Source organism: Delphinapterus leucas, chromosome 13 (genome assembly GCF_059928025.1).
Source record: "Delphinapterus leucas isolate spDelLeu-1000000601 "Yukka" chromosome 13, BTC_Dleu_Yukka2, whole genome shotgun sequence".
NCBI lineage: Eukaryota > Metazoa > Chordata > Mammalia > Artiodactyla > Monodontidae > Delphinapterus > Delphinapterus leucas.
Window position 1 is genome coordinate 68,563,911 of NC_143141.1, and position 14,697 is coordinate 68,578,607.

The window sequence follows — 14,697 nt, forward strand, 5'->3', positions numbered from 1 at the left end:
ATATTCAGAGAAATTCACTGGCCTAAGGCCACACAGTTGTTAAGTGGCTGAGCCAGACAAACTCTGGTCTGATTCCAAAGCCAAAATTCTTTTTACTCAACACTCACATATTACTAACACTAGTCTATCCACTTCACAGACTAGGGGGTGGGGGAAAATCATCTTCTTTTATAGTTCCACAAAAATAAAACCATAATAAACAACCTGATATGTTCCTTAAGATCCAGCCATTTCAAAATTAATTTAAAAGGTTAAGATTAACTTGGATAAGCATGTCATGCTTCTTTATCATTTTATCTTCATTTCTCAAAGAAATCATTTTTAACATCATCATTTACAGAATAATATATCAAAGACCCAAAGGAAAGAAAACTATAACATTTCAACTGAAAGGCAAGGTTTCAGCACAGAATGATCTTTGCATGGAGATGTACAAGAACATAGGGTTTTGAAACAGAAGTCAAAAGCTGTTTAGCATCTGCCAAGAGACTCAGGTAACTTATCTCTCCGATTCTACATCTGCAACCAGCAGTTCACATATTTACTTGTTCTCCTAAGCTGTTGATACTACATGTATCTTTTTACAAACGATGCTTAACGAAGGTACTTGCTGATTAAAGTTTTCCACCAAGAAAACTGTATCACTAACTCATTGACCATTAGTCTCACTAGAAAGAAAATAATGCCATTTAGCAACCTCATGCTTTGATGATACTTCCTTCAGGGCCAAGTACTAGTCAGTCTATAAGATCATTTAACTCATATCAACTTGGGAAAACATTTTTTTATTCAAGCTAACATCACTAAACAAAAAATCAAAGATAAGGTCTTATATCTGCTAGGATATGTTGAAACCCATCTATTAAAAACCCTTCTCTTGGGCTTCCCTAGTGGCGCAGTGGTTGAGAGTCCGCCTGCCAATGCAGGGGACACGGGTTCGTGCCCTGGTCTGGGAAGATCCCACATGCCGCGGAGCGGCTGGGCCCGTGAGCCATGGCCGCTGAGCCTGTGCTCCGCAATGGGAGAGGCCCGCGTACAGCAAAAAAAAAAACAAAAAAAAAAACCCTTCTGGTACAACTGATTCCAAATCATCTGTCCTCATGAGAGCTGCTGAAAGAGGCATGATTCCCTTCTTACCTCCTCTTTGTCACAACTTAAATGCGTAGGAAAGTAAGCCCTTATACAGTACAGACCAAGTCCACATTTTGCCCATAGAAATACTGTGTTTCTTAAACTTTTTCAGCCAACACTTGGAAATTGGGAGATCTCACATAAAATTTAGATTTACTATTTCTGGAAATACAAGGTCTGTATGCCCAAGTTGCAACAATCAGGACAGGAGTCAGGAAGCTACAGCCTATGGACCCAAACCAGCCCACCACCTGTTTTCCTATAGCCTAAAACCAAGACTTGTTCTTACATTTTTAAATCATTGCAAAAAAAAAAGAAAGAAAGAAAGAAAGAGAGAAAAATAATATTTTGTGACATGTGAAAAGCATATGAAATGTAAATTTCAATGTCCATAAATAAAGCTCTATTGGTACACAGTCACACCCATTCACATACATATCATCTACAGCTGCTTTCACACTACAAGGCAGATTGAATAGTTAGGTGCACAGAGTTGAGCAGTTGTGACGGAGCCTGCACACTGCACAGCTGACAACCTCCACTACACCTCAAGGACTTTCTTCGAATCTCTCATGTGGTTTTCGTCACCTCCTACTGCGTAATAGCTATCTGTATCAGTGCTTTTCTCACTAATTTATATGTGACCTAAAGAAACCATATAACAGGCATTCAACAAATGCTCTACTAAATCCAAGCCAAATATGAAACAAGGTAGGATGTGAGCCAAGAAACAGTAATCAAGAAACAGCTTCCCTGGTGGCACAATGGTTAAGACTCCACCTGCCAATGCACGGGACACAGGTTCGAGCCCTGGTCTGGGAAGATCCCACATGCCATGGAGCAACTAAGCCCATGCGCCACAACTACTGAGCCTGTGCTCTAGAGCTGCGAGCCACAACTACTGAGTCCGCGTGCCACAACTGCTGAAGGCCACACACCTAGAGCGCGTGCTCTGCAACAAGAGAAGCCACCATAATAAGAAGCCTGCCTGCCTCAACTAGAGAAAGCCCGTGTGCAAGCAACAAAGACCCAACGGAGCCAAAAATAAATAAATAAAATAAATAAATTTATTAAAAAAAAATTTCTAGGAGATTTAATAAAAAACAGTAAAAAGTGAAATTAATTTTTTAAAAAAGATCTACTGAAAGTGCTATACTTCTGGCTACTCATTATCCTTACATAAAATTCACAAAAAACTATGAAGGGTGTTTTTAAACCTATTTTTAAGATTCAGAGAATGAACATTTATACACATGCAAATATACACACAACACATATATACAACCCCATTAAAGAGGCTCAACATCTCATTTTATACTAGACGAATCTCATGAGAGGAGACAGTTTTTGCTTATTTTCATCAGATTTTAAAATTAAACACATGAGAAGACTTAGAAAACAAATATACCAAGACATTTTCAGCATCACAACTAAAGTTTTATGCTAATCGGCACAAAAGTCACACCTGGGTCTGAATCTCCTGGCTCCTTTTCTTCCCTTACCTGAATAGCTGTCAGCCTATGTCTTACATTCACTAGGGAAATTCGTGCTAATAACAGCAGTATAGGCTTCAAGGTCAGGCTGTAGATTGATTCACCGTCTAGAATGAGCAAACTCAGAATGAGTGCATCCAGTCCTTTGACCTGAAAAAAAAAAATTTTAAGATGATATAATTTAGCAACATATTAATCGTTATGTGTCTTACAAGAATACATATTTTCCAGGTAATCAGCTGTGAAACACAGGCACTGATCTATTACACAGCAGTTGGCACTGGACGGAGTCCTAACATTACAACTCCAGCCTGCCCTGACAGACAGCTGCCTGCTTGTACTTTAGAGAACAGGGCAATCAAGAAAATGCTACTATATTTTTCTTTAATTTGCTTTTCCCAAGTTGCACACTTTTTTTCAAAATAAATTTATTTTATTTATTTATTTATTTTTGGCTGCACTGGGTCTTCACTGCTGCGCATGGGCTTTCTCTCATTGTGGCAAGCAGGGGCTACTCTTCGTTGCGGTGCACGGGTGCCTTCTCTTGTGGCGGAGCACAGGCTCTAGGCGTGCGGGCTTCAGTAGTTGTGACACACGGGCTCTCGAGTGCAGGCTCAGTAGTTGTGGCGCTTGGGCTTAGTTGCTCCATGGCATGTGGGATCTTCCGGGACCAGGGCTCAAGCCCATGTCCCCTGCATTGGCAGGCAGATTCTTAACCACTGCACCACCAGGGAAGCCCAAGAAAATGCTACTATTGAAGAAGCGTCATGACTTTACAGATTTACTTATAACAAAATAGCTTCTCAATAAAAACCATCCCTATGTGAAAGTATTCATATTAAACACCTACATTTCATATATGCTTCACCAGCTGGCTAATGTCATTACAAACCATTGCTGCTCCATAATTACTATAAAGCCAAAAACAACAAGGTCTTACATATCAAATGCTGAGTAGGCATACAATCATGGACCAATGTGAACAGCGGCTGCCCAAAAGGGATGCCTCTGAAAAATCTACTTCTTACTGAACAGAGATTTTCTACAACAGACCAAGCACCTGTGTTTTTAAAATGTGGACTGAATCATTTTGACAGTCACCACAAAATCGATAGTAGGAATGCTCAATGTTAGGAACATGGGCTGTAAGTCACAGACACAGGATACGGTCCTTTTTCTGATTATTAATCTGTGGGCATAGGTAATTTTTTTTTTAACTGAAGCCTCTGTTTCATCAGTTATAAAATAAAATAACAGAACCTAAACCTCACAGGGTTCTTGTAAGGATTAAACAATCCAAGTGATCAGTGTCTGGCTCAATGCTTTGTTGAAACATTCAATAAAGGTAAGCAAGTAATAGCTGTGGGTTCATCCTCTGCCTAACTTTCATCATTGCTGAAAAGTGTACTAGAGGAATAAAGACAACGTGAATGACCACCGCCAAACCACAAATAAAGCTTACTGCTACCTACACTTAGGGTAGAAGAAATTTTTTTTTAAGTTCAATAATCAAGGAACTATTTAAGTACTGTAACTGCCTCAACTTCAGAAGAAAACAGATACAAAAAAGTTAAGTGCAGTCCAAAATCACACAGAAGTTATCAGCGTTTGAACAGACATTACAGCCCAAGTTTTCCAACTCCCAAACCAGTGTTCTTCCTACCACCTCATGCTGCCTTCCCCTCAGACCTCTCTACCTCTTCCTGCCCCTCAGCAAGCTCCAGGGCTATGCTAAGCATGAGGAAGTCCTCAAGGACAGGGCCAGGATCACTTCTAGACTTCTGACTAGGACAACTGCATGATGGTAGTGTGGGTCACTGAGACACAGACACCAGAAGAAGACCTGGTTTGGAGAAGAACCTCACCATGAGTTCAGTCTTGGACACAATGAGTCTGAGGTACCTTGTGAGACCTCCAAGTAGAGGTACCAAATACACAAGTGAATCTACTGCTTAAGAACTAGAGAGAAGGGCTTCCCTGGGGGTACAGTGGTTAAGAATCCGCCTGCCAGTGCAGAGGACACGGGTTCGAGCCCTGGTCCAGGAAGATCCCACATGCCATACAGCAACTAAGCCCGTGCGCCACAACTACTGAGCCTGCGCTCTAGACCCCGTGAGCCAGAACTACTGAGCCTGTATGCTGCAACTACTGAAGCCCGCGCACCTAGAGCTCATGCTCCGCAACAGGAGAAGCCACCGCAATGAGAAGCCCACACACCACAACAAAGAGCAGCCCCTGCTCACTGCAACTAGAGAAAGCCCACGCACGGCAACAAAGACCCAATGCAGCCAAAAATAAAATAATAAATAAATTTTTTAAAAAAAGAACTAGAAAGAAGACCCTGCCTAATGTGCCCAAGTTGGACCTGCAGCCTCATCAAATCATCTTGCCATTTAGATGGATTTAACAATCTTTATTTCCTAACACCCAAACCAAGCTGGTGAAGTACAAGACATGCCTTTAAGAAAAAGAATCCTTATTCTAATCACATTGAGATGAGAAAGATGTCTACCTGTTGTAGCACAAATTTAGATCATTTTCTTCTAAACGAAATCTTTAAAGATAACAAACAAGTAATTTAACCAGGCAACAAATAAAAAATTACACAAAGAGATACTCCATGATATACTACTTGGATCTCATTACCTCTGATACTCAAAGGTTTAGTTGGTTACCAAACCTCCTACTCTAAGTCCTCTGGAAATGTCATTAATAGGGTAAATAATAAATAAATAAAGGAGTGAATGCATGAATAAACAAATAAATAAACTTCTTTTCCTAGAGTTACCTTGCATCACCATCATTAAAAAATTAAATGCTTTCCCATCTTCCTGTGACATAACACTGATATTCCAACCGAATTCTAAATGTGCTTCCAGAGGTTTTGGGAAATGGCCGAGTTTTAAAGAGGATTGTGGGACTTCCCTGGTGGCACAGTGGTTAAGAATCCGCCTGCCAATTCAGGGGACACGGGTTCAGGCCCTGGTCCAGGAAGATACTACATGCTGTGGAGCAACTAAGCCCGTGAGCCACAACTACTGAGCCTGCATTCTAGAGCCCATGAGCCACAACTACTGAGCCCGCGTGCCACAACTACTGAAGCCCACGCACCTAGAGCCCGTGCTCCACAACAAACCACTGCAACAAGAAGCCCACACACCACAACAAAGAGTAGCCCCCGCTCACTGCAACTAGAGAAAGCCCATGTGCAGCAGTGGAGACCCAACGCAGCCAAAAATAAATTTTAAAAAAATTAATTAAAGACAAAAACAAAAAACAAAAAAACTGGTATGTACATACAATGGAATATCATTCAGTCTTAAAAGTAAGAAAATTCTGACATGATACAATACGAATAAATCTTGAGGATGAACAATACATACTACTATATGTAAAGCAGATAATCAATAAGGATGAGTGTATAGCACTGGGAACTCTACTCAGCACTCTGTAATAACCTATAAAAGAATCCAAAAAATAAATAAAGAGGATTGTTTATATTCTCGATTAAAACAGACAAAATGAAGGTTACAATTCCCTTAGGAACAGCTCCTCAGTCAAGAGAGCATATGACATACAAAAATACTTGTTTATCAGAATAGTGAAAAAAAAGTCAACATCTGAGATAAACTTAATATAAAACTAGATTACTAGGAGATCAACTTTTCTGTGTGAGAGGTGACCTACTCAGAAATGAACCTTCACTGCTATTCCCCTGAGGCTGGTTAGCACCAGAGGTCAAAAAACAGTGCTAAAAATGCCAAGGCCGTAATTTAGAGGCAGGGAAAATTAATCTGGCTTTGATGACTATACTCCATGACCGTAAAGTATATTCACAAATATTTGTCCTTCACAAGAACTATGAAACATAAATCAGCACAGGAAAATGACAACTAGAAAATACTGATGCGCCACTCCCCAGTTTAAAAACTTCAACTCCCTTTATCTTCCAAATTCTGAGATTGCTGGTATAGAGTATAAATTGAATAATCCTCTCAAAAACAACATGACATGACCAAGAAGAGCTGAACATGCATATACCCTAGGGCACAGCAACTCCACTCACAGATATATGTCCTCAGCAGAGCTTCCCAACTCGGTGCTGGGAAGCATTTCCACGTGTGGCAAAATATCAATCCCCTCAGCCCTCAGCGGTTGCCCGACTACAGCCTGAGGGTCAGTAAAAACAGCCTCTTCCATTTAGCACACTGCACCAAACACTATCCCTTTTTTTTTAAGCATGCTGTGCTTGGAAATTCTTGCAAGTGATTCCCAGAAGACGTGTTCCTAATAGCACTGTACATAATATATTGCAAAAAATGGAAACATCCCATGTGGCCATTGAGAGTAGAACAGATATATAAACTGTGGTATATTCCTACAACTGGAATACTATGCAGTAGTAAAAATGAATAATAGTATAATTTCAGAAATACACCACTGAGCAAAGCAAGTCACAGAACACACACAATTTGTTTCATTTATATAAAGTTCAAAAACTGGCAAAACTAAACAATATGTCCTCTGGGGATACATACATACATAGCTGCTAAAATCATGAAGAAAAGCAATGGAGGACTTCCCTGGTGGTGCAGTGGTTGGGAGTCCACCTGCCAATGCAGGGGACATGGGTTCAAGCCCTGGTCCGGGAAGATCCCACATGCTGCGGAGCAACTAAGCCCGTGCGCCGCAACTAATGAGCCTGCGCTCTAGAGCCCGTGAGCCACAACTACTGAAGCCCGCGTGCTCTGCAACAAGAGAAGCCACCGCAATGAGAAGCCCGCGCACTGCAACGAAGAGTAGCCCCCGCTCTCCGCAACTAGAGAAAGCACGCCTGGAGCAGTGAAGACCCAACGCACCCAAATAAATAAATAAAATTTAAAAAAAAAAAAAAGGCAATGGAATGTTAACACAAAATTCACGAAAGTGGTTCATGAGAAAGGGGGCCAGGGATACCACCAGGAAGCACACACAGGGGACCTTGTAACCCTGTATTTCCCAACCTTTTCCAAGTCAGAGCAAATGCAGAAGATGCTATTATTTGTAGTGCACATCAGGTAACTAGAGAAGGCTACTACACCAGACGAGACCAGTTCAAAAGCTCTCCCCAGCCCCGGCCCCACACAGCTACTGCAATGGCAAAGGGGCTCAACACCTGGGGAACAGCAGTCGGGAAGCTCTGTTCTACAATGCTGGTGATGTTCTCTCTCTCAAGCCGGGTGGTGGGAACAAAGGAGTTTTGTTATTTAAACTGTACACATTCTGTATGCTTTTTGGAATGTATGAGGCACTTTTTTTTTAAGATTTTTTTTTTAATGTGGACCATTTTTAAAGTCATTATTGAATTTGTTACAATATTGCTTCTGTTTATTGATTTTGGTATTTTGGCCACGAGGCATGTGGGATCTTAGCTCCCAGAGCAGGGATTGAACCCACACCCCCTGCATTAGAAGGCAAAGTCTTAACCACTGGACTGCCAGGGAAGTCCCATATGAGGCACTTCTAATAAAAAAATTAAAATCAAGGTCTTATTTAAAGTTTCCTATGATTTGGTCTGAGCCCCATCAAGGCTGACCTTTTACTGCTGCTCCAACAGGCTCAAAGCATCCGTTTCCCACAAACACCGCACTCTTCTCCCCTCTAAATTTCTGCTCGTGTGACTGCACCTAGAACATATTTCTTTCTCTTCTCTACCTGTCCATTTCCTCATCATCTTTCAGGTTCTAACTCAAGGTCCACTCTTGACGAAAAGGTCTTCTCAGACAAAATTCACTTTCCACACGTCTTCATTAATTTCAGTATTTCTTTTTTTTTTTTTTGATGTTGGGGGTAGGAGTTTATTAATTTATTTTATTTATTTTTGCTGTGTTGGGTCTTCGTTTCTGTGCGAGGTCTTTCTCTAGTTGTGGCAAGCGGGGGCCACTCTTCATCGTGGTGTGCAGGCCTCTCACTATCGCGGCCTCTCTTGTGGCAGAGCACAGGCTCCAGACACGCAGACTCAGTAGTTGTGGCTCATGGGCCTAGTTGCTCTGCGGCATGTGGGATCCTCCCAGACCAGGGCTCGAACCCGTGTCCCCTGCATTAGCAGGCAGAATCTCAACCACTGCACCACCAGGGAAGCCCTAATTTCAGTATTTCTTATAGGTTGAACCTCTCATGTAACCCATTTCTGTACTGTTTGAATTGTTACCTAACTTTACAGGTGCTTCTACTTTAGTACAGCAGAAAGAGTACTGAATTTGGACCCAGACAATGTGTGTTCCAATCCCCCAGCTATAAGGCCTCTGACAAGTTTCTTTCACCACTGTGAGCATCAGTCTTCTCATCTAGAGAATACGTCAAATTGATATAGCATACACGAATGAAGCACCACTCCAACCACACATTAGCGCTCGGTACGTATTTACGACTTTGTCTGGTGGGTTCCTAACCTGCACTATAGGGCAATAGAGGCCAGAAACTGTTTTATACACAGTAAGAGAGGGAATGAGACATTCCTTATAAGTAATTTCCTAGATAATTGAAGCATATCTCTTTAAGTGCCAAAATCTTGGGGATTTTATTTTAACCATTTTGGATGAAAACTTTTGTAAAGTATAGATTAAATTCCCTTCTTAGACATAAGATATGGAAGAGCTTTTAACCTTTCAATTATGATTTAGGGCCAGCATTATGAATCTCAATTACTCTATTGCAATATAACATAATGACTCAGTAAACTGATGTGTACGGAGGCTTCAGATTATGACTGCTTTTGTATTTCTCTTTCCAACCACCATCCAATTATTAACACTAATCTCTAACAACTCCATTCCCCTTTCATTTGTTACTTCTAATTCTGAGAAACCAGGTAACAGTAAATAGGTCCGTTTTGCTGTGCAAGTTTTGGATGCTAAGCGCAGCCTTCCAGGCTGAGTGGTCCAGAGTAATGCTCTAGTTCTGAGGTGGCTGGATAAATCAGTTACCACACTTCTTTCCAGAGCATGTCATATCCCCCAAGCCCTGCGTATATGTGCTCAAACAGTACTGAGGAATTCAAACTGCAAGCTCTACTGATGACCTACTGATGCAGGTCAATAATATTATCTCCATATATGGATAAGAAGAATCATTATCACCATGGAGCACCTCTGTGCCAGACACTGTAAGTATATACAAATAAGTATATCTGTGACATAAAGGAAATCACCCCTGGGAACTGTTAGTAAGGACAGCAGCAAAAGTTTCCTGCAACAAAATTAAACAGATCTCCACATTCTCTGCTTTGCCAGAAAAGATCTTTATGTAACTGTGGTAACACATGCAGCTGGGTGACTGGTGCAGCTGCCTGCACTTTAATAAAAAGAGCAGCTAACAGAGCTCCATAAAATGGGGAGCATCTGAAGAGGAGTTTGAGTCTGATAATGGAACTTCTGGAATTGAAAATCTGATCAATGAACAAGCATTCTTAGTAGGTTCTGTACAAGCAATAAAGTCATGTTTCTCTCCTACCTATTATTAACTCCAGTTTATAAAGAGCCATTCCTAAAGAATAAACAACACAATAATACCTATATACGACATTTCCAAGAAGCGTACCTCACTAAACTGCTGGAACAAAACAGACGGCAAAAAATCCTGAGGGTGTAAATCAACAAGAGGCCCCGTCCAGTTACTCTGAACAAAAAGTTGCAAACTGCTCACACCAAGTAGGAATATCAGCTGTTGTCTGCATATAAGAATAAAGAAATAAACATGAGCCACTATCACTATATAACCACAAACACACTATTTCATTTCAGTTTTATTAAGAAAAATGTAAGATATCAACATTTATTGAGATTATCTGAGAGTATTACAAAAAAAAATTTCTGAAACAATTTAGATCTGCAATGTCCAATATTATCACCATGAGCCACATACGGCTGCTTTAAATTTAAATTAATTACAATTAAATAAAATTTAAAATTCAGTTGCACTGTCCACGTTTCAAGTGCTCAATGGCCAAACGTGGTTACTGGCTACCGTACTGTACGGCGCTGATACAGAACATCTCCATCATCACAGGAAGTTCTCCTGAACAGCACTGGTTTAGGACCCTATCAGGCACTTAGAATTTTGTCTTGTGTTCTATTTAACAGCTCTGACACTGGATGGAAACTGATTTTATACAAAAGAAAGCTGACAACAAAAAGTTTTCAAATATTTTACTGATCCGGTACTACCAACTATTAGAACAACAACAAAAAAAAACCCTAGAAATTTCACCTGAACCCATTTCTTTTCAATCCTACTTTGGCTGAAGACAGGAGTGGGTAGGTAAACCTATACTGCAAAGGAGAGATTTTAAAAAAAAGTTTAAGCTTTGTGGGTCACACGTGTTTCTTTTTTTCCAACCCTTTAAAAATGTAAACATCATTCTTAGGCACTTTGGACTTGCTCCACCAGCAGTAATTTGCCAACCCCTAGATTAAGACACAAACAGGTGGGGATTCAACTCTAACGAATAGCAGCCAGAGAATCCTGTAGCTTCACACTGAAGGAAAAATAAAAGCAGTCACCCTCTTCTTCCCATATCCCCTACGCCCTACCTCAAAAGGAAGATTCTTTAAGGAAAAAAAAAAAAAAATCAAGCCTACAAGCCTGTGGTAGCTGGAGTGCTCTGGATGCAGCACAACTGACAGCAAAGAATGAGCAGAAAACAGGTGACAAAAGAGGCCGTTTGTAATTAGAAGTTAGGACACTTGAGGAAACAGGTGTGCAGCAAGATCTCAAAGCCTTAATATAACTGTCATAACTAAAAATCAAAATCCTTAAGGGGAATTGAGAATAGAGTTCAATTTCCAAATACCTCATAATGAGGTAACTGAAATGTCTCTTCTCAGCTCTGTGTGACAAGCCGAATTCTGGTCTACCAGTGTATGATGTATTTGTGTATATGTGTGTTTTCATGTGCACCACACAAAGCTAATGGCTATGACACCACACACACATCTGACAGCAAAATAATAATCAGGAACGACATCAGAGGAATGTAAACTACTAGTAAACCAGAAAAATAAAAATGAATGACACTAATTTTTTAAATAAAATGCCTGTAGTAGCACTCTTTTGTGAACTCCTTATAGATACAGATTATGTTTTATTCATCTTCACAACCTCAACACCTAGCCAGGAGTTGATTTGTTGAAGAACTAAATGAAGCCATTCCCTAGAAATAATGGTAAAACAAAACTGTGTTTTAAAGACAACTAAAGCTTGATGTGGTTGCCAGAGATGCTAGAGAAAAGGAAGGTATATTAACAAACTAACAACAGTAAAATATAAGCCACTGAAAAACTTAGGTTACACTGCTGTGTAACTACCCATTATATTTAATCCTATAAAATTACATAAACGTCAATGGAAGAAGATAAACCAAGGGTTCCATAATAAAAACATTAAAGATAACCTAAAACATAATAAAAGTAGTTATAATTATCACTCAGCAATCTACAAACAGCAAGATGGAGAGTGTACACTTTCAAGTTAAAAGAAAAGAAGGTCTGAAGTCTTGTCTATGGCTAAAACCTATGAGACTTAAGCATTTAGAAACTCAGTGGGTTAGCAGCTACCACCCAGTCATAAGTCAGTGTTATATATGAAACCTGTATATCCTACACGACTTTACCTTTTCATTCTCGATGGTCCTCTGGACAGAAACTCTTACATAGATTATTTGGTACATCATGAGTCCTGAGTAAACATAAAGCCAGGTTTTTCAACAACTGCAAAAATCAGTGCCTTACACTGTCAAGGCAATATTAAATGTATTCAGAATCTGTTTCCCTACGAAAATTTCAAATAAAACTCTACCTTCTGGTTTTGTCCAAATCTGTTGAGTAATCCAGGAATGTTACTATCTGCTTCTCTACGTAGCTGTCAATCTTTTCTTCAGTCATCGTTGCTGAATTTAAAATACTTTGAGTCAATGAATTTAAGAATATGGCCTCATAGTTCCCTTCTAGCAGCAATTGTAGGAAAGATCCACTCTCTGTAATAGAAAAAAATTAGTCCAATAATCCAAAGAACAACTACTTTCATACCGTATAAAGGTAACACTATTATCATTTCAGCATGCCAAAAAAAATATATATATATATACTTAGAATGCTTCCTATACATTAACCACAAAGTACTGAGCAAATGCCCATCACTTCTCCTAGAATTAGAAGTTCATTCATACCATGAGCAGCATGTCAGAAGTTAGACCCAGAAATAATATTCCTCATTAGCAAGTAACATCAAAAGGAATTCTGCTGGGAATTCAAAAGAATTCCTACTGACAACAGAAAAGTTTCCTTACAAAGTTTCCTTTCACTATCTGGCTCCTCCTACCCCCACTGTCCTCCCAGATGAAAAGCTGGTTCACTCATTGTTCCCCTAATATCCATATGCACATTCTGCCTCCACACTTTTACACTTGTGACTCCTCCTGGGGAACTTTTCCACTTGTCAGTCTTACTCTTTAAACAAGAATCAGGTCAAGTTTGACTTGTTCCATGAGACTTCCAGACCCAAACTTCAGAAACTACCTCTCTCCTGAAGCACCTATTGCATATACACACAAACACGGACCGCGCACACATACATACACACACAAATATATAGGACAGGACATATACTGTCCTACATTGTTATTTCTCTTTTGGGTCCAGCCTAAATCCCACAATCAGATGTGCCTATATCCCACTAGTAAATGTGCCTTTTAACTCTTTCTCTCTCCGGTAAATGTGCTTTACTTACAAGATTACATCTTTACTGCCTCATTTCAGCTGTTGTGCTTACCAGCTGTGTGACCTTGACTAAATTACTTAATCTGTACTTAAATGCCTCCATCTGCAAAACGGGAATAAAAGTAGTGTCTACCTTACAGGTCTATTCTAAGCATTAAATGACTGAAGAAATGTTACGGGATTAGAAAAACAATTGACATTATTATTATTGAACCCGGACGGTGAGAAATTTGGGGTAAAGACATGCACGGAGCCTTTGGACCGCGCCCACTATGTCAAGGATGCAGCAACCCAAAGCATTAAGAATCAGATAGATTCGGGTAGGAAAAAAATAAAACCAGAAGGGATGAGAACCCAGCCGCCGCCACCCCTTCTCCCCACAGTCCTCACGCTGGCCTCAGTCCCTCCTTGGTAGGTGCACCCCTCTCACCCGAACAGGCGACTCCCTCCTGCTTCCACTGCTGCAGCTCAGCCTCAGTGGGGAAGCCCCTCAGAAGGGCCAGCTCCGGGGTCCACATCACCCCAGATATCGGTGCAACCAAAACAGAGTCCTAAGACGGTCACACAGGAGTCAACAAAAGAAAGTGAAAGGAAGAGGGTCCAAAGACGTCGAAGAGTAGTGGCGACAGTTCCTGTAAGCACATCCACAGCCCTAGAATCCCATGTGCGGACACCGGCACAAGGACGCGACCATAACGGTAGCGCGGAGAACCCTGGGAAGAACACACAAACTCTCAGGGACCCGCTTCCGCCTAGGAGGCCAACCCGAGCCCTTGGTACTGAGCATGCCCAGTAGGAATGCCCCACCCCGAGCAGGGGAATGGGCGGTGCTTGGAGGGCGTGGCCGACCTCAGCCCTGCCCCCAGGGGTGCTGCCGAAGGAGTGGAGGGCGTGGAGTCATCTTGTACCGCCCACCGAGGAGGCAGGTTGAAATGCAGTTCAAAGTCGCGATTTTGCCCAGCTGCGGTTTACTTGGAAGGTCTAAGCCTTTGATTCCTAAACCTGTTTGGGTCAGAACCCTCCAGACTACCTGATGAAAGCCATAGTCCTTCCCGCAAAAGCACGTGGACCCTTACCACCAACACTGGGGTACCATTTCAGGGAGTTAAAGACCCTCTGAAGTGGAGTCTGTGAACCCCAGGTTAACAACCCCGTCAGCAGGGCTTCCCTGGCGCCACAGTGGTTAAGAATCCGCCTGCCAATGCAGGGGGCACGGGTTTGAGCCCTGGTCCGGAAAGATCCTACATGCCGCGGAGCAACGAAGCCCGCGCGCCTCAATTACTGAGCTCTAGAGCCCGCGAGCCACAACTACTGAGCCC

At 41.3% G+C, this 14,697-nt stretch overlaps 1 protein-coding gene across 2 annotated transcripts in view; it reads right to left on the reverse strand.

Annotated features, from left to right (window-relative positions):
* The window catches only part of TTC27 (tetratricopeptide repeat domain 27), a 185,523-nt gene extending 171,398 nt beyond the window's left edge, over positions 1-14,125 (reverse strand). Inside the window, exons 1-4 of one of the 2 annotated variants that reach the window (XM_022574121.3) lie at positions 13,809-14,125; positions 12,459-12,636; positions 10,203-10,332; positions 2,634-2,774 (exon numbers count right to left, since the gene is read on the reverse strand). In XM_022574121.3, the coding sequence (XP_022429829.2) occupies positions 2,634-2,774; positions 10,203-10,332; positions 12,459-12,636; positions 13,809-13,896 (537 nt within the window). In that variant the 5' untranslated portion in view covers positions 13,897-14,125. Of the gene's footprint in view, positions 1-2,633; positions 2,775-10,202; positions 10,333-12,273; positions 12,339-12,458; positions 12,637-13,808 lie in introns of those variants that run through there. The other variant, XM_089922399.1, reaches the window with a different exon arrangement.
* Between the last annotated feature and the right edge of the window lie 572 nt (positions 14,126-14,697).